Genomic DNA, 21,039 nt, shown 5'->3' with positions numbered 1-21,039 from the left:
GTACTCTCTATTCCACTCTAACAATTCCAAGCTAGATCTATACTCTGAAATAGTTGGTTCTCAAATCAACAGATCATCAGAATCCAGGAATTTGAAAGAAATACAAATCACTGAGAAGAGAAAGGAAAAAATAAGAGAAAAGGAAAAAATGGAAACAAAGTCTCTGTAAATAGGGAAGGGTAGAGGGGTTGAAGGGAGAGCAGGGGAATGGGGAAAAAATAAGAACCAAGATACATCATGTAAAGGGTACAAGTTCCCAATGAATGTAACTGTATTGTATACCTAAAATGTACCGATAAATTTAATGGAAAAAAAATACAAATCACTGCGACTCATTCGACACCTGAATCAGAAAACTGTTGGTGGGGCCCAGAAATCCCAGTTTAAGCAGCCTTCCAGGAGACTGGTGCATGGTGTAGTTTCAGAAGCACTGCCTCTAGAGAAAGTCTTAGAAATGTGTACAAGAACATGTATACCAGAATATTTATATCAGCACTCTTTGTAGAACCAAAAAATGTCCACTGTTACCAGAATGGAAAAATAAATCATGGTATCTTCATGCTATGGACTACTATAGATGACCCACAATATAAATGATCTCTAGAATCTAATGTTGAATTAAAAAACGTACTCTGGGAAAATGGATAGCATTTCATTTATATTAGGTAAAGAAAAGCAAAATAATATTTAAAAAATAACTATTGTGGTTAAAGCAAATTGATAAATCCTGTGTGACAGCTGTCATCATGTTAGTAAATATTGGTAAATATTTTAACAAAGAAGCAAATGAACAGCTTTTTAAACTTTCAGGCCGAGGCATACTAAACAAAAGAGTGTATTTTAATCCCACTGATGATTCTGGAAAGGGAAGCTCCCCTGACGATACATGCCTGGTAATGGTGTGGAGTTGAGATCAATGAAGATACCCAGGAATTGAGGGTTTTAAATCTTTTCTACATCAGAAAAGACCAAGGCAGAAACTGGTACAAAACCAAAAACTTATTTAATCATTGAGTGTTCATACCTTAGAACTTATGAACCTGGGCTTCTTAAGTCCTAGATGCCAACTGAATGTGAAGGGACATCAAGGCCGTATTAACATGTCATCTGCTTGGCAGCCTGCAACTGCCTTTCTCTCTAGGCATTATCATGACTATCGAAAGGAGCCAAGTATGCCACTACGGTCAAGTCCTAGAGTTTAGCTACTTGGGAAATACTCTTACTGGTGGGATGTTCAGTCTATCCTTGTCGAGAAAAGCACTATTCTGTAAACTTCAGACAAGCATCCTCAAGACATCACTGGCCCTGACTTACTTCTAAATGCTAGGTCAGTATTTCCTAGTCCTTCCTGTTAAGAAGGCTTTGACAGAATGACTTTGCTCCAAAATTAAGTCCAGACATCTCAGACTAGCATTTAAGGCCCTCTACAATCTAGACCAAATCACCTTGACAACATTTCCTCTACTAACCTTCAAGCCTCTGTCTCTCTCTGTCCTTCTGTTTAACATGTTATTTCTTTTACAAGAACATTTTACCCCTCATATCTACCCTTCCTCATTTCACCTATCCAAATTTTTTTTTTTTTGTACTGGAATAAAACCCAGGGCCTCAAGTATGCTAGGTAAATTCTCTACAGCTGAGCTAAGCCCAGCTATTTTAAAATTTCTTTATTTTCAGACAGGTTCTTGCTAAGTTGTCCATGCTGGCCTCAATATACCCAAATCTTACAATTTAAGATCTAGCTTAAATGTCACCTCCTCAGAGGGTTGTCCTCACAGGTACCCTTCTCTATTTTTGTGTACATTCAACATACATTTACTGACCACCTAGCCAGTGGTGGCAAACCTATGGCACATGTGCTGCAGCTGGATGTTTGAAAGCTCTAAAAGGTTCACAATCACTGACCTAGACAATCTGGTCTCAGTATTATACATATGTATCTTTGGAGTCAGACCATCCTGAGTTAGAATTCCCACCTCTACTGGGTAGCTCTGATAAGGTAGTTGCCCTTTCTGAGCTTCTATTTCCTTTATTTCTAAAACAGGGGTAATACCTCATTGGGTTGTTGCAAGGAAGAACAGTGCTTGGCACACTATAGCTTTTCCACAAAGGGCTACCACATGCTTTGTTCTACAGATCCAAAGATGAAAGGGAAGAGCCCTTAGCAAGCAGTACTATCAGGAAAGCAAAGCAGGAAGCAATTTCCACTTTCATCCAAGTTTCCTGGGTACTTGTGTATTAATTAAAAATACACTATTTTTCATGGTTGTAAGTGATTTCTTCCTCTGACTTTGTACTACTATTACATTTATTGTCCTCCTCCCCTCCTTCATTATTCATAAAACAAGTGTATTTATTCAGGACACAATATGGGCCAGGTAGTTCTAGGCACTGGGGCTATGGCAGTGCACAAAACACAGTCTCACAGAACATTTCCTCACCTTGCGGAGCACTGCTTTACTAATACAATATCTAAAAGAAGTCTCTCAAACACTTACTAAAATATTGTACATTCCTATTTTACTCTTATTTATACAGCTAGAGCTAGTTTCTGGCTGACTTGGATGATCAAGATGAGCCCCTACAAGGTGCTATGGCAGAAAACTGAAATTTATCGTTTATCCCCTCTGCAAAGGATCAGAAATCCTCAAAGACTGAGGCCTGGGCATCTCAACTATTCTGCCACATATGAGTAGCTATAGCTACATGCAGCCATTTTGATACTTACTAGCAAATGGAATTCCAACTAGAAATGAAGATTTGCTAACAGCATCCATAGAGCACCTTTTAATTATGAAACCTTTCTCAATTCATGTTCCTACATATAAAATCCTAAAAGTTGTTCAATGACTAATAATTTTCTTCAAAGTAGGAGGGCCAGGGATTTAGCTCAGTGGTGCTGCTGTCTGCCTCACAAGTGCAAGGTCCCGAGTTGGATCTCCGGTACCAGGAAAAAAAAAAAAAGAAGTAGGAAAAATAACTTCTGTAAGTTAACCATAAAAATATCAAAATTAGTTCATAACCAAGATTAATAAAAGGAGCTTCCATAATTTTTAATGTTTTAGAACATTCAAAAAGCCAAACAATCCTAACAAGTACTATACATCTGTCTATGACAACAATAGCAGTCTGGTTTGACAACAGATTTCCTCTTTTGATAATCTGCTAAGTCAAATTCTCTTGGCAGACAATGTTTCACTCTAATGTACATTTAAGCAAAATGTTCCGTGTTATCTTTAAGAGGTAACATTTATCATTTGGCTCTTTAACCAACTTCCTGAATATACCCCAAATGCTCTACACACAGACCCTAAGTACCTTCATCTTCCCATGTGTCCTTTTCTCCCTCATTTCTGGCACCTAGTTTTCTGTCCTTGTGAAAACAAGGTTGGAAGACAGCAATCAGTTCTAATACTGGATTCCTCAGACAGCAGAAAGCCACTGTCACCTGCCTAATCACCACTATCAAGTCAGGGTGCCTCTAAGTAATGGGGCTGCCACCACCCAGCAGCAACAGAGCCAACACTCGGCCTTAGCTTCCTAGAGACAGGCTGCAGACACCAATGAGCTTTTAGCTTCTTTTTCTAAACAATAGGTTCCATGAAGAGAGAGAACCCCATTCTTCCAGGTCATAGAAACTTTCTGGATTCCTGAGACATATCCAATCATTAAACACCAGGAGAAATCAGGGCCTAGAACTAAATTCATGTTTTTGAAAATTTTTGAAAATATAAATTAATGTTTTTGAAAATGTTTTGAGTATGTGGCAGGATAGTTCTCTCACAAGGATTTAACTTAAAATTATTCCCTCAAACAATAAGAATTCTATCATCTTGGGCCAGGGATTTAGCTCAGTGGTTCCGCCTCCTGCCTCACAAGCACAAGGTCCCGAGTTTGATCCCCGGCACCCCCAACCCCCAAAAAAGAATTCTATCATCTCATTTACTGTTAGATGTGTATGTGTGTGTGTACCTACTATAAAATAACTAATTAAATAACACTCCCAGTAACAAAATATATGTTTTGAGGGCTAGGTATGTAGCTTGCTGGCAGATACTTGCCCAACATGTACAAGGCTGTGGGTTCAATCCCCAGCACTGAAAAGAACAAAAAAAGAAAGAGAAACCATGTTATATGGAATATGGGTAGTAGGGAAAGTATGGCACTAACTCTTAATACCAACAATGTCAGAAGGGAGATATTCCAAAATGAATGCAAGTGTTTCAACAGAATTTACTGTTTCTATTTATGAGTGTTCCCAAAGCACATTTATGAGCTGAATGGACTGCCAAGAATATGATTCTATGTTTAAAGTCCTCCCAGAAAATGCTAAAGAAGGATGAAGCATTCTCCTCAAATCAGCTCATCAGTGTGGAGAGAAGTCAGCACTGGAGGTCCATTAGAAGCTGTATGATCCAGGGTCCTAGATATTGAAAACAAACTCATCCCACAGCACCCACTTTGAATATGTCCAGTTTAGGAGCTCACTTCATCAAACAGCCACCGTGGGACACTTTCTCCCCAAAGTGAACCCAAATATGTCTTGCTCTAATGCAATGATCTTGACTGGGGTGTTCTGCAGACATCTAGGGGTGTTCTGTCACACCTGGGGATGGGGCACTTCTGGCATCTAGTGGAGAAGAGCCACAGATGTTGTTAAACACCCTATAATATGCCAGACATTTCCCCGACAAAGAACTGTCTGGTCGATAATGACAGTTGTGCTGTGGCTGAGAAACCCTGCTCTAACTTCCTGCTTGTTGATCCTAAGAAGACTCTTTAAATACACAAGTAACTTTTTCCATATGTGCACATTTTAAAAAAAAATTCACACACCCTGTATTAGTCAGCTACTGACACCAAAATGCTATACTAACAAACCACACCGAATTCCGAACTGGCAGTGCCACTGGCACATGGGGTCCAAGGCAGTGTTCACAGCAGCTTGGTGCACAAATTCCTAACAGGAGACCTCGCATTCAGGCAGCAGGGAGTAGATGCAGGCACTCAGGATTTGAATACTTTCTAACAATGCTTCACTGACTTCAGGAAATCAACCAGGACCATCCCAGGCTTGTCTCTGGCCAATAAAAGTTTCAGCACCATCAAACTGACCTAAAGCTTGTTCCAAATCAATGCTCAAACCATGTATTCCTGATGCCATTTATAAAACGAAACCAAGTCTATCAAAAGTTGATTTAAAACAAAACTGAAGACAAGATTTGTAGTTAGGCTGGAGGCGAGTTAGGAGAAAAAGGAATAATCAGGAATTATTTCAATGAAATAAGTTGGTCTGATCAACTAGAAGGAGGGAACTACATCAATGAGAGGGGGAAGATTTCAAGGGTGCTCCAGAATTTGTGAGATCAGCAATATTCCAAATTATCCCACCGAGTGTAAGGAGAAATTCCCACGAGAGATGTAGCTCACCATCTGAAATAACAGTTCAACTTCAAGAAAAATATTCAAGTGTAAGTCTTTAGTGAGAACTTTAGAATAATGAGAAAAGTGAAGAAATCCAATAGAACAAACTCCTGCCACAAAGTAAACCTCAAGGGTGACTAATTCCTCGTAACTGCCAAGATTTCCAAACAGGAATGGAAGAAAAGTATGGTTCTGGGAAATTTGGCTAAAACACATTCTAGCACTAGTAATGGAAAAGCTCAGGACACCAATGAAACATGTTACAACGTGAACAATTTCCTCAGAAGTTGTGCAATGCAGAGTCCTTGATGTGACGGTCTGACTGGCTAGCATGGACATGGAGAGACAGCAGAGTAACCTGGTCAGTGGTCTCAGCAATGAGGGGTCTGTGGGTGGAAAGCAGGCATGGGGTGGGTCAGCACTAATGCTAGGATTCCCAGCACATACAGCACAGTCACAGAGCTGCACAGGATCAACCTGAAGGAGCTAGAGAAGCAAGTAAGTTGAAAACAGGTTGTTTTTTCCTTTCAAAATAGTAATAATGGATTTAGTGGGCAAAAAGTATATTCCTATAGGGCAGAATGAAGACACCATACGGATGATTTTCAAGAAGTGAGACTTTTGTCCAATGCAAATCATCTTTAGACGGTAGTTTCCTGCTTATCATGTCTAAGAAAAAAAAAATCTCTGGAAAAAAAATCTCAAATTTAATGAAGAAAAAAGAAACAATAAAAAAAGAAGCCTGGTGTGGTGGTGAGCGCCTGTTATCCCCACACTTGGGAGGCTGAGGCAGATGGATCACTATGAGTTCAAGGCCAGCCTGGGCTACACACCCCAGGACAGCCTGAACTACATAACAAGGCCCTGTCTCAAATAAATAATAAAAGAAACACCAAAAATTAAGGGCAGCAATAGATGAAGAAAATAAGGACCATTTCACACATATACAAGAAATAAAGCCACAAAGCCAGGAGTGGTAGTGCACACTTATAATCCTAGCACTCAGGAGACTGAGGCAGGAGGATTACTAAGAGTTGGAGGTCAGCCTGGGCTACACAGAGAGTTGAAGGCCAACTTAACAGTACACAGGGAGACCCTGTCTCAAAAACAAACAGAAATAGAGCCTACAATGAATGGAGAAGTAGATGGCATTTGACTGCTTTAGCTGAAAAGTACACAGCAGAGGCTAGATAGCCACTCATCCTTTTTTTTTTTGAGACAAGGTCTTTCTATGTAGCCCAGGCTGGCCTTGAACTCCAGACAATCCTCCTGCCTCAGCCTTCCCACTGCTGGGATAAAAGTCTTGCACCACCATCCCCAGCTTAGCCAGTCATCCTTGAAAGGAGACATGAGTGACTTAGAAGGTGGCCTGTAATACATCTAGCAGAGCCATCATGTCTTGAAGCCAAAGTTGTTTTACTGTTTGAGTAATCAGAACTTTAAATTCCCAAAGATAAAATAAATATGTAATCTTTTACCTTATTTTGCTCAATTAAATTGTTCAGAAGATCAAACTGGCAAATTCAATGTAATATTTAACATTTTAATACTGTTGCTGTACATTGTTTTACTTAACACCAGGAGAGTAACTGCCTCTGACATCAACTCAAGAAGATACTCATTTTGTTGCTAATGTTATCAGTTTTATATAATGGCAGTCAGGAAATAAAGGGATGCCTATCATTTAAACTTAAGAAAAAGCTGTTTAAAACCTTTAATAAATGGCCACAGTATGAATAAAAAACTGAAAGCCAGGTATGATAGTGTATGCCTGTAATTGCAGCACTTGGAGAGGCCGAGACAGGAGGATTGCAAATTCAAGGCCAGACTAGATTATAGAGGGTGACTGTGTCTCAAAAAAAATAAAATAAAATAAAAGATGAATGAAAAAAGGAATTCACATGGGTTTATTCTTATACTGACTGCACTTTGGCTATGAAGGCTATGCTCAGCTGCCAGCCCTGCTGCAGCTGCCAGATTTGGCTCCTCCCAGCAGGCTGGGCTGAGTGCGCTGTGTGTTCATTCAAGGTCCAGGCTAAATGGGCATTAGCTATGCAGCGCAAGTTCTTCTCATGGCATGTGACCCAGGTGCAATAATGGAGCTCCAATCATTTCAGTGCTGTTTAAGCCTCTGAGTTTTATCAAGTCCATTAACTGAGAAATTCAAGTCTCAGGACTGAGCTCAAAGTCAAGGGGCAGGAAAGTACATTTTGACCACCACAAGGCTTTGCAAGGGTGTGGGTATATAATTTTATGACAAGAAATGACAAACTGAAATAAAGAGTGAATCTCCAACATTCCTTTTTTATCTTTCTTCAAACTCAATACTCCTTTTTCTTCCATAATATCCAATAGGACACAGCTCCTAGGTCTTTCACAGTACCAACAACTTTCATCTATGTGAATTGTACTTCTCCAGCACATCTGTTAAATCACAATGCTCACAAATGAACACAACCCTCCACATGAGGGTTGATTTTGCACTGATTTTGCCTAGTGGCTTTAGTGGGTTTAGCAATAGTGGCTAAAGTTTTAAACATTACCTAAATAAGAGCACTGCCCAGAAAACAGAAATGAAATGCTTGGGGAAGTTTAAAAAATATCAGCAATTCTTTTTCCCTGCATAATAAAGTTATTTTTCTAAGTGTAAGAGAGGTCACTCAGAGTGAAAAACCCAGATTCCCCTCTCTAAATTCTGTTCTGTAATCACCAAGAACCAAATTCTCTACCTAAATTATATTTTTAGGCCACGTTAGAGTTTATAAAGCACTTAAATATAAATATCTAATTTCATTTAATTCTTAACAATTCTGAGCTAGGCATTATTTTTACCCTTCCCAAAAGATAAGGAATTTGAGAATCAGATAGAAGTACTATACTTTCTTTGCCCAGTGAACATTGTCTCTCTTTCCTTCCAGCCTTTAGGGAAGGGGCCTATCTCCTTTCTTTGTCTGCCTAGCTAATGTTTATCTTTAAGTAAATCTCTACTCAATGACACTTCCTCCATAACCTGTGCTTTGCTCTCATTTTTCAGTAAACATTTGAGTGTCATCTAGAAAGAAGGACTCCACAAGGTGCTGGGAACACTACAGTGAACAGAGGTACTGGTACTTACATGGGTTAGTACATAACTGGAGAGACATCAAACAACTAATTACATCATTAGCCAGTTAATCACAACTGTGGTAAATGTAACAAAGGCAAAGTTAGTGCATCTACTCCTCACTGTCACACTTATTATGCTGTTTGTCTTTATTCCTCACTATGGGTAGAAGATATGGACATTAACTGACTTGTATTTTCATACCTTGGTATAATTCCTACTGAATAAAAATCTTAATAATTATTTGTGGAATGAGTAGTTAAATAACCAAACAGACTTGCTCTAAACACTAAATTAGCCAGCCAGGAGAACATTTTCAGATTTTAATTTCCATACTTTCATCTACGTACTGTATATCTAAGAAATGGCAATGATTCTAGTAACTTAACACTAGTCTGTTTCTCAACTACAAATAAAAAAGAATTAATTCAGCCATATACATTATTTATAAACCATGCCTGTCTGTAACATAAAAACTTATGTTTATTAAATCACACTAACATAGATGATACACTTATTTGGTGACCCTATACTCCTTATTCTGATTCTTATTCAGGCATTTATGATGGAATATGTTAATTATATAAATTTAACTGCAAAATTAAAAATGGGCTTGTGTCTAAATAAATGGTAATAACAGCTGTTACGAATAATATCTAACATAAATACACATATATATAAATTTTGGGTTATTCTTTAAATAAAAATTTGTTAAATGTATAATTCAAAGCTTATGCTTCAAAGAATGATGTTGGACCAGGCATGGCAGCACACACCTATAATCCCAGCACTGGGTACACTGAGGCAGGAAGATCACTGCAAGTTTGAGGCCAGCCTGGGCTACATGGTGAGTTCAAGGCTGGCCTGAACTACACAGCGAGACTCTGTCTCAAAACAAAACAAAAAAGAATGATGGTGTAATAAGAAGAAACTTACATATGATAAAATAACTGTTATTTCATTCTACAAGTACATATTCACATCATGCTCAGTCTGCTATCTTGACTTAAAGACATTAAGAGGGCCGGGTATTTAGCTCAGTGGTTTCGCCACCTGCTGTGCAAGCGCAAGGACCTGAGTTCGATCCCTGGTACCAAAAACAAAACAAAAACATTAAGAAATCTGACTGAAAAAAAAAAAAATCTGACTGAATAATGAATTTTTCCTTGAATTCATAGAAGTTACAATACAACCCCCAAAATGCTACAACTCTTTTACTCTCTTCTAAAAGAGTAATTTTACACTGAGAGATCCAAAGTAAAACAATACTGAGATTCCATCTCACTCCAAAAAGAATGGCTTTTATCAAGAAATAAACCATTAATAAATGCTGCCAGGATTGTGAGGAAGAAGAAACCCTTCTCCACTATTTGTGAGAGTGTAGACTGGTGCAGCCACTGTGGAAATCAGTGTGGGGATTCCCAAAAAAACTAAAACTAGAGGTCATTTGACCCAGCTATTCTCCTTCTTGGTATCTTCCTGAAAGAATTAAAAGCATCATACCACAGTGATATATGCACACTCATGTTTATAGCGATAGTTTATAATATCTAAATCTTGGAAACAGCCCAAATGCCCATCAACTGATGAACAGATCAAGTATGTGTGGTTTTTAAAAATACAATGGAGTACTACTCTGCCATAAAGAAGGATAAGCTTGAGATATTTTTAGCTAAACAGATACACCTTGAGACCATTATTCCTAAGTGAAATAAATCAGACACACATGTTTAAATACCACATTGTTTCTCTGGTGTGAGAAACTGAAAGTGCAAAAAGGGCCAAAATGTTTAACAGATATTGGGAAATGGGAAGAAAAGGTTCAAATGCGCAGGGAAACAAGGGAAGGGGAGGGGAAAAGGAAGGGACAAGAAAAAGAGTAGGACCCCGATTGATGTACCCTGCAAAACTAACTTTCAAAGCTGATAAACAAGATACTTCCATGACCAAGAACCCTGAAGAAATTCATGACCACCAAACTACCACTCCAAAACGTCCCAAAGGGCATTCTAGAAAGAGATAACGAGGACAACTCCATGAACCCCAACAGAATGAATCCGACAGGCAAGGCAAGTAATTGAGGGAGTAATTTTAAACTGGTCTTTTGAAAACAACTTAGTTCACCAAAGGGACTTAGCACCATCTACTGGAAGAAGCTGGAGAAATTGGAAGATGGAAAAAAGTAATTTTTTAGCAAGGTAAGAGACTGTATGAAAGTTCACAAAATTGCAGCAGCATGCCTCACATGGCTGATTTATTAATTTATACTGGACTCTAACAGAATTTATTACTACTATATTTGTTTTAAAAACCTAACTTTCCATATAATCATAAACAGATTTGCCAGGAATATTCCAGTTATGGGACATTTCCAGCAAGGCTTCCATTGCCATTATAGAATACCTACAAGGAAGATAATTTACTATGTTAAATTAGGCATCACTAAATAAGAATGGCCCATTAACACAGTTCTCTGTCCTCTAACTTGTAGCCAGAGTTAAAGGGCCTTGATTTTTAATTTGTATCGACAACAGAAAGAGCTTCTGAGAACTTTTGCAATGGAAGACTAATTTGGTGGCTACATACAGGATGGATCCACATGCAAAGTGCATCAAGGAAAGTGTAACCAGCTGTGGAATAATGGCAGTAATCCAGACAGGAGATGCCAAGGCTGAGCTGAAGAGAAACAAAGGTCACCTGAGAATGGAGCAGGAATATCCACTGGGTTTAGACATCACTACAACATGTAGGATGTCTCCCAGCTGCAGCAATTTTCTTTTTTAAATTGGTCATTCCTCTTCACACTTTTTTTATTATTTAAACTCCTGAAATGCTTGTAAGTATTCACTTCTTTTGTCTCCCTCCACTACAGGGCAAGCTCCTTCAGTGGCTTTAGCACAGATGTTAATAATGATGTAATTGAAAGAACAGCTGGGTATGGTGGCACACACCTGTAATCCCAGCTCTGGGGAGGCTGAGGCAGGAGTATCAGTGTGAGTTCGAGGCCACCCTGAACTACACAGTGAGACCCTGTCTCAAAAAACAAACAAAACAAAACAACAAGAAGAACAGGTGTGAGTCACTTATTTCAGTGGTGTAACTGCTGCAGAGATAACTAAAAATGCAGTGGATTTTTTTCCTTCTATTTTTAGAAGTCTCTTCGTGTGGAACTTAGGAGAAATCTTATATGATTTATACATATTACTAAGTCAAATGTGTGCTCACTGCAATCTGATGACAATTTTTAGCTGATAAATGAAACAGTCATTTTTTTTTTTTGGTATTAGGGATCGAACTCGGGTTCTTGCGCTTGCGCAGCAGGCAGCGAAACCACTGAGCTAAATCCCTGGCCGCACGAAACAGTAATTTGAAACGCCTTGCCCTTTCATATGCTATCTTTGGATAAAAAGATCAATTCATTAATTAGTCTTTTCCTCTCAATTTCAAGATTAAATTATAAGTTACAAATTAAAGATCAGGACTTGTATTGAAGACATAGTATCATAAAAACTGAAAAGAACATATAGCTTATAAAAATGAACTTCTAATAATTCAACAATACAGTAACATTGCTAATACAGCACAATAAAAAGTAAATATTATGCAAGCTAAATTGTACTCCCAAATTCTAAAACACTCTCAGCAAAATTTTTATTTTCCTAGGTCCTTCACGTTAGAATGCCTAAGAGCAACTTGCCTTTAAAGGCATAATATAAAGTCCTATTGACACAAATTCCTAAGACAGTGAACTTCATTAAGGACGAATCATTTAGAGTAGAAGCCTGAACATTCCCAGCTACCAGAAACATACCTGAATTGAGGAAGAACTGAGGGGAATCTCCATGAATTCCCACTGTGCCTGGCCCCAAGGAGTTAGACAAGGTATTCACAAAGGAAAATACTCCACTCATGATTCCAAAGCCCAAGCCAGAAACTAAAGAGGAAGAAAACATTGTTAAACCTCTTTCCTGCTATGATTTCTCTTCGAATCAAATTTCTAAGGACTAGGAATACTATTTTGTTGAAAGGGAATGGACACATGCTGTTGCTGAGCAGAAGACAACTGATTCTGGAAAGGTGTATGGATAGCTAAATGATGAGCAAACAGGAGGAAGAAGAGAAAAGAAAATGAACAATGGAACGCAGCAGAGAAATTTAAAAAGCAGGAGAAATAGATGAGTCGGAAGAGGATACAACAGTGAAGCTCTGGCTTGCATTATGATTGAACAGAGTCTACAGGGCTAAGTTTGTTGGCTTAGAACTGGAACTGAGCTTGGGGGAATAATCGCACATTTTAAGGCATGATCCCTGGGCCAGAATGAATTGACTCAACTGAGGGGCCTTGAATCAAGATTTAAGTATTATTTTGAAAGTACAATATGCAGAGATAATAACTGCATTAATATAAGAGCCTTCCTAGTACAGCCAATGTCATGGTAGTAATAGTTACATCACTTCAAAATTATTAACTAGGAAAAAATATTTGTTAACTAGAGTGTCAAAATCCTAACTTTCAAACACAGTTAATATGTAATGGGCATACAGATAATGGTCACTGGCAATCACTTCCCTTTATATAAGGAACCAAGAAAAATAATGATAGGCCAAGGCAGTAATAAAATGGTGCTTGACATCTATAAAGATATAAAAGATGAAAATGGCTTTTATGCCACATCTGATTTTCTTTTTCGTAATGACACCACACAGTTCTAACTCACCATAGGCCAGCAAACGCATAGAGGGTGCTGTCTCATCTGGATTTATGGTCTTCAAACCCTCACTGGCTTTCCTAAAATTAAACCACACATTAAGAAAAAGAAAAAGATGTATATTAGAAAAATATCCAAGACACTTCAAATCCAGATATTTACTGAGGTTTCTGATCGGGTCATACTCTTCTAGACTTCATTGAAACAAAACCCAGCATAGTTTCAAGTAAAGTCAATTGAAATTTCCAACTAACTTCTGCCTTTTATTTGATGATGTTCATATAAAAGAAATACACAGTATATACAAATAAATAAGCCATCAGTGATTTAGCTTAACAAGAAAAACAGCAACACTCTATTATCTGAGGTCAATATTTACCTCAATATGCTGTGGGATTTATCACTCCAAATTTTTTTCTCTTCCCAAAACACTACGTTTTCATCTCCACTTTTCTAGCACTGTACTGTATCCCCACTAGGGCTGCACTTAGGCCGCCATCCTCCCTTCTGCCTTCAACTCTGTAGAACGAAAGGACGTTTTCATCCTTCAAAGTTGAGTTCAGACAGGAATTTTTTTTTTTTTGGTACTGGGGGACTGAACCCAGGGTCTCACACATGCTAGCCACACCCAGTCTCCAGGCAGCAATTTCTTAAAGCTGCCTCTACCAATGGTTGGTAATCATTAATCCTCTTATTCTTAAATCCTATAAAGGGTTTTGCAAGGTACTTAATCATATGGTCTTCTGATTCTAAAATATTTTACGTATTTATTTCATATCACCTATTAGGCTTGAGGAGAATATACTCTGATATATACTCTTATACTTTAATACTGAAGTATACGCTAATTCTCTTATTCAAGTCTACAGAATAAAATGCTACCCTCAGAATAGGAGATAAATGAATACCTGAATAAAAGGATAAAATACTGCTTAATAAGGAACGATCTTCAGCATGACCATATCCATGCTTCTGTTACAGCCAAGTCACAACCTCACCCTGAGTCCTCATCACTTACGCAGTCAGGTTAGCAACGCTAGGTGTGGCCGGTCAGTTCCACTACTGTCACTATTACTAAGTGACTAAGTGGCTGGCTAGACACTCTGTAACAGTATAAAATCCTGTCCTGATGAATATTTAAATTGTACTTACTATAAAGTATATCTCTTAAAATAATAAAGGAATCAAAACACTTCAGAATGATATATCACCAAGCACTGAAACATAAGGGAGTTAGCCTAAGTTTAAAAAGAGACAAATTAGGGCTGGGGATTTAGCTCAGTGGTTCCGCCGCCCAAGTTCGATTCCTGGTACCAAGAAAAAAAAAAAAAAAAAAAAAAGAGAGAGACAAATTAACCAGAACATAATTGTTTTTCTGGGCATTGTGTTTATAATTTAAATTTCAAGATACACGTATTCATTATAATTTAACTGTTTTTTTTTCTTTTTTCTTTTTTTTTTTGGTACTGGGGATCAAACTCAGGACCTTGTGCTTTCAAGGCAGGCGGCACCAGTATAACTATTCTGTACACAAATATAAATTACACTAAGGCAATGCAGAATTCAACCAGAATAGTAGCACACTTAATGAAAAGGGTCGTTTGCTTTTCTAGACTCCAAAGGAACAAATGTGCTATTTTGGTGGTCTCCAACTGGAAGCACTGTTGGGTTGCCAGGACATGCGCCAGAAATTCAAGTGACTGTCTTCCTATTTCTCTGGAGTAGTAATAAATGAAACTGTCCACTTTTCCTAAATAAGTTATCTGTCACAGGGTCACTGTTAAGGACTAATTAAAGCTTACACATTGTATACGTAATAGTATTAATCCCCATTAACAAATGCATACATATTGTAGAATCAATAAATTTTGGAAGACTTCTGTTTTAAATAAACTGTTCAAGAGTAAATAAAAGGGGCCAGGGATGTAGCTCAGTGGCACAGCACCTGCCTAGCAAGCGTGAGGTTCTGGGTTTGATTCCCAGTAACAAAAAAAAAAAAGAGTCAATAAAAGACATTCACTATTTGATAGAGCAAAGTACTGCTCTCATAAATATATTAAATATATAAAAAATTCAAAAGTTTAGTGAACTTCCTCATTCTATGTTGTTGGAGGAAATGTTAAGGTACTTGAAGTTCTCGGTGTTAATACCCGGAAGTGAGAAAGCACAAGTCATCAGATTCCTTGTTCCTGACTAGCAGAGCACATGACTGACCACACAAAAATCAGTGTTTTTAATCTGTCCATTTCATTGAACTGGTAAATTTGTTTGTGCTGATTTCCAAGAACAAAAAGGAAAAAGGAAAAACAAAAAAAATTCCAATTTTTAAAACATAAACTTTGAAAAACTGATAAATCCAAGTCTTTCTCATTTGTTCTCTTTTTTGAATGTATGTGTAAGAGAGGAAGAGTATTTTTTTAAAAAAGGACAGTATCAAGGAACATGTACACAGATTATATCATTTTAGAAATTTTTAAAAACTGTCTGATGCCCCTTTAAGTAGCAGGGTTGGTGGCACACATTATCCTAGCACTCGGGAGCTGAGGCAGGAGGATCACTCTTAGTTTGAGGCCAGCCTGGACTACATAGGAGTTCGAGGCCAGCCTGAACTACACAGCAAGACTCTGTCTCAGAAAAAAAAAAAATTTGTAGCAGAACTGTGGGCATAGTTCAATGAAACAACTCAAGGACTAGGTTCAATACCGACATTGGCAAAAACAACAAAAAAAATCCTGTAGCAACAGTTATCTTAACATTTTTTTGTATACATGATTTTCTAGAATTATAAAATATTTATGGTATCAGCATTAAAAAAATTAAGTTACAAAAGTTTCAATCTAAACAGAAAAATTTCTAATGTCTAGACGTTTTAGGCAACATAAGCATTGTCTAAACTGTCTGTTTTAGGGAACACATATAGTTTAGGCAATATAATTTGTTTTTTAAATTAGTAAAGAAAAAGCTATCACTTGTGGCCACAGGCCAATTTGTCACTGTGCAAAGTTCTACCAGGCTGAAAGTTACTATTCACTCATGTTCCTATATTTGAATGTAGAATAGCATAAGAGAGCAATTTAAATTAACCATCTAAATTCTAGTCATCAACAAAGTATCTAAAAAACTGTCAAACTTATTATATAATAACACAATTACATAACATCCAACATTTCTAAAATTTGCTAGGAAAATTCTGTAGAATATTCCAAAGGCTTATTAAAAACGCACTGTAGCCAGGGGATTTAGCTCAGTTGTTTCGCTGCCTGCTGTGCAAGCGCAAGGACCCGAGGTCAATCCCTGGTACCAAAAAAAAAAAAGCACTGTAAGGGCCAGGGATTTAGCTCAGTGGTTCTGCCACCTGCCTTGCAAGCACAAGGTCCCGAGTTCGATTCCCAGTACCAAAAAAAAAAAAAAAAAAAGCACTGTAAAAATAGTACAAAGGCATCTGTTAGTACAAGTTTGTCTTACCATCTCTTTGCAAATTTCCAAAAGTCCTTTTAGAGAAGCAAATGTGGATTCCCCAGGAGGTTAAAGAGGCTCCTCTGGACTTTCTAGTGTGAGTTTGCAAACTGACAGCTGTAATTTCTTCCTCGTACAGTCCTATTCCCTTACTGCCTTCATTAATATTGTGGACCTGTGTTCAGCTTATACTCCTTTGGAATCGTAGATCAATGCCAAAAAAAAGGCTGCCATCTCAGGTGGAAACCATGAAGAAATAAGGTAGGGAAGAACAGTGGAAGGCATTCCAGCCAAGTCAGGTTTTAGAATATACAGGTTCTAAAGGGTTACTAAACCAATGTCCAACTGTGAAACTGTGCAGTAGAAATTAACTTTTTTCATAATTAGAACCATTACATAAAAAAGTAATTGAGGGGCCAGGGATTTAGCTCAGTGGTTCCGCCACCTGCCTCACAAGTGCAAGGTCCTGAGTTCGATCACCAGTACCAAAAAAAAAAAAAGTAATTGACTCATTACAAAACCAACAGGAACCAATGATGTTGCTGACAGGAAAACCCAGTGAAATGTGAAGCTGAGTTATTAAAAATACAGTGTCCAGGCAAGGGTACTACTTAGATCACACCACAGAATAGAACCCTGGGTCCTGAGCACAGGTGAAAACAGGCAGTGGCCAAAGGGGCATGGCCATGGTCTTATCTTCTGAGACCATGAAGAAATGAAGAATGTTTAGCCTTGAAAGGGACATGATGAAAATCAAATGACAAAGATTTCATTTATGTGGTGAAGGGGTAGAGGTCAGAAAATGATTTTGATTACCTTAGTAATATTCTACAGTTATAGTTAAAAATTGTAGGATGATAGTTACTGCTGTATACTAGACACATTTCAAACACAGCTAGATGCCCATCTCTTAGGGATACTATATTCCTGTGAAAACTAAAATGTTACTTTTTCTTTGACACAATCTCACTATGTGGCCTAGACTAGTCTCAGTGGGATATTCCTGCCTTTGCCTCTTGAGTACCTGGGACAACAGGCATATACCATGATGGCTGACTTTAAATGTTTCTTTAATATTTCCAGGGACTAATGGGAATTTCATTTTTAAACCTTGGCTAAGAAATTGCTTTTGTTCCTAGGCAAGGGTGTACTGGTTTTCGATATGTAATGTATAATTGTTCCATTATGAAAAGAGAATTCAAAATCTATTAGGAAAAGCAAAAAGTAAAAAATACAGAAGGTCTAGCATATTGGCAGCAACAATTTATCAGAAATCTATTAAGAGATATTGTTGATGTTCAATCTGGATTATATCTACTAAGATCATGGAGAGCTGTAATTACCTCATTTGCAGAAATGAAAAAAGATGGCATATTCATCCCTCTACTAACTCTTACTACATAAAGCCAATTTCATGACTGTCTGAAAGAAAATATGGTTCCAAGTTCAAGTTGTGTTTCAAATCAGCGGTCTTCACAGGATCACAGAGATGATGTACTTAGTGGCCCCAAAACAAAGCTTGTGCACAAGGACTTTTTAAAAATGTATTTTTAGTTTACAGATTTGAAACCATAGGAAATACCACAAAATGAACCCATTTTCAAAATACTGTAACGGAAGGCATAATCTCCATAAGAATTATGTATTTTAGGTGGTATGAAAAAACACAAATTCTGAGTGGGAAGAGTTTTTCTCGTTTCAATGACTTCCCTAGATGATTTTTCTGCATGGCATTTCTTCTAATATACAAAGTTATTTTCTTGTCCATTCATTTCTCGACAAATACAAGGTCCTAAGGCCAGACAGTCTTTTAATCATTGATGTATCCTCAATGCCTAGGACAGTATCTGGTACTGCATTGAGTAAATTCTCAAGAAATAGTTTTTGAATGAATAAAGGAAAAAAATGTCCACAAGTTAAAAGAACACACAATACTTGTGGGCTGGAAATGTGACAAATCCTTTTTTTAGTATATGTGCTCCCGAAGCAAGCACTGTGCCAATCCCTTTTATGAGAACTATGTAGAAAAGAATGGGCCCTCAAGTAACACAGGTTAGTAATGTTTCAAACTACCAAACATGATTCAAATATAACGGGAAAAAAATAACAAACAACTTACTTTAGAAGTCTATAATATCCAAACCGGAACATTTCTTGGATAAAGATGGAGAGCAACACCCCAAAGATCAGCAGATATTTTTGTGTTGGTCCATCTCTGTTGTCAGTAATGAGTCTTGCTAGGAACCAAAAAAGTGATGAAATCAGCAGAGACACCAACCAGAAGAAAGCTCTGAAAATTAAGATACACAAAAATTTCAAGTGAACATTAACACAGGATTAATAATCGCTTCAAATTGGAAAAAAAAAAAAAACCTGCTTGGGAAAGAATAGATTTCTTGACTTTTTAATAAGGAAAAAAATATTGTGCATAAAGCGGTGCCCTGGATCATTTGTTCTTAAATAAGATGCATCCTCCCTGGTGAGACACATGTGTAGCCCACAGGGAAAGTTGGGATTTGCCCAGCAATTACTTGTTTTCAGTAACCCTATTATGCACATCTGCAGAATCTATTCTTTCCTCGCTGGAATCCTGGTTATTCACTACTCTTCCTAACCAATGCTTTGCCACCAATGTGCCAAAACAATAAAACATAACCTGCAACTATTCCAATTTTTGTATTCTTAAGACCTACCAGAAATTACGGATTTAACCATCAGGTATCTGAAAAGATAAGCACTTTTCTAGGAAAAAAAATAAGAGTAACTGGTAAAAAAAAATCCATACGTTAAAACCCTGCGCTCTGATCTAGATCAGTTTTCGAGGCCTGGTTCTTACAACACTCCTATGGATTTTAATGATTTTAGCAAGCTTTAGAGACCGTTATCCCAAATCCCTATTGTTTTTAAGTTAATAGGCAATTTAGCACTTTCAATACAGTTGTGGGAGGTGAAGTAGTTCAGAAAAATGGGAATCACTGGCTTGGCCAGTGAGACTCAGTGCACATTTCAGGAAGAGCCGTCAAGGAGAAAACTGAGGTTATGACCACATCCACCGCCAGAGTTCGGTATTCGCCAAACTCCCAGGAGGCGATGCAGGATCAGGTGCGTCTGTTTTCAGAGGTTTCCACCTTGGGCCGCACACCTAAAACTCCTAACGGGCTCCTAACCTGCGCCCGAATTCCACCCCGCAGACCTCCTGGTTCGGTGGATCTGGGGTACCGAGCGAGCAGCAGGGAGCACCTGGTCCCAGGTGACTAGAGGTGAGACCTGCTGTCTAGACGCTGATGGCCTTTCCCCTTGGAGACTGCAGGCGCCACTGAGAATCGGGGAAATTAGGTATCCTTCTCCAGAAAAATGAAAGATGCCTATGTGAATTTATCCTTAATTTTCATTATGGCTCATTCGAGCCGCAAGAGGTCCTCGGCACTTCAGGGGGTTCACCTCGCACTAAAATCCACCCTGGCCCTGCCCAGCCGCGGGGTCTCAAGACCCACAACGAGAGGGGACGCGGGGTCTCCGCTCTCCCCCGCCCCTCCCTCAATCCAACAGGTCGAGCCATTTGGGGGACCCCGGGGTCGTGAGCACCCCAGCGGGGGAGGGGAGCCCCAGAGTCCAGGTTTCCCTGCGCAGCCGCCTCACCCGGCGATGAGGAAGATGATACGCAGCGGCTCGGTGGCGATGGTGAAGACGTAGAGTGCGAGTGCCGGCCCGAAGGCAATGAAGGCGCAGCCGAAGAACACGGCCGCCGTCATGGCGACCGCAGAAGCCAACTCGGGGGCCCTGAGGGGACGCAAGGGGCCTGGGCGCGCGGAGGGCCGGGGCGGAGCCTCGCGGTCTCGCGGCACAGGCAGAGCGGACGGGGGCGGGGCCTTCTGGGTCGGAGGCGGGCGCAGCCCAGGCGGGCCGAGGGCGGGGCCTCTGGTGCGGTCAAACCCGGGGCCGTGTCACGGGCGGCTCGCGAGCGGGGGCGGGGCCGGGGCGGGCCCATAGGGGTCGCGAGGGCGGGGGCGGGGGCGGGGGCGGGGGCGGGGGCGGGGCGGGGGCGAGGGCGAGCTGGGGGCGTGCTGCGAGGTGGGAGCAGCGACCCCTGGAGCGCACAACTCTCAAGCAGGTCCACCTTGAGCCACCAGACGTCTGGGAGCGTCCAGGCTGCGCCGCAGCTCTTGAGACACCAGCCCACTCGAGAGCCTCCTGCACCGAGGAGGAAAGATTCTACGTCGGCTAAAAAACAGCGCAGGGCCAAGACAGGATTCCTTTTAAAATAATGGAATCTCTCGATCCCTGGAACCAAAAAAAAAGAAATACAATAATGGAATCTTTTTTAAAGCACTTTTTTTTTTTTTTTTG

At 39.3% G+C, this 21,039-nt stretch overlaps 1 protein-coding gene across 3 annotated transcripts in view; it reads right to left on the bottom strand.

Moving 5' to 3' along the window:
- Aph1b (aph-1B gamma-secretase subunit) overlaps positions 1-20,559 on the bottom strand; it is a 33,669-nt gene extending 13,110 nt beyond the window's left edge. Inside the window, exons 1-4 of one of the 3 annotated variants that reach the window (XM_087199049.1) lie at positions 20,332-20,559; positions 18,812-18,982; positions 13,246-13,316; positions 12,339-12,461 (exon numbers count right to left, since the gene is read on the bottom strand). In XM_087199049.1, the coding sequence (XP_087055175.1) occupies positions 12,339-12,461; positions 13,246-13,316; positions 18,812-18,982; positions 20,332-20,444 (478 nt within the window). In that variant the 5' untranslated portion in view covers positions 20,445-20,559. The remainder of the gene's footprint in view (positions 1-12,338; positions 12,462-13,245; positions 13,317-18,811; positions 18,983-20,331) is intronic. The other 2 variants (XM_004855683.3, XM_021237109.2) reach the window with 2 other exon arrangements.
- Between the last annotated feature and the right edge of the window lie 480 nt (positions 20,560-21,039).

The sequence above is a fragment of the Heterocephalus glaber genome, unplaced genomic scaffold, assembly GCF_053883595.1.
Source record: "Heterocephalus glaber isolate CG9 unplaced genomic scaffold, H.glaber_assembly_v1.0 deba00001689, whole genome shotgun sequence".
In the NCBI taxonomy this organism is placed as follows: Eukaryota; Metazoa; Chordata; class Mammalia; order Rodentia; family Bathyergidae; genus Heterocephalus; species Heterocephalus glaber.
Note: the sequence above shows the minus strand (reverse complement) of the source record. Positions and strands in the feature narration are given on the sequence as shown.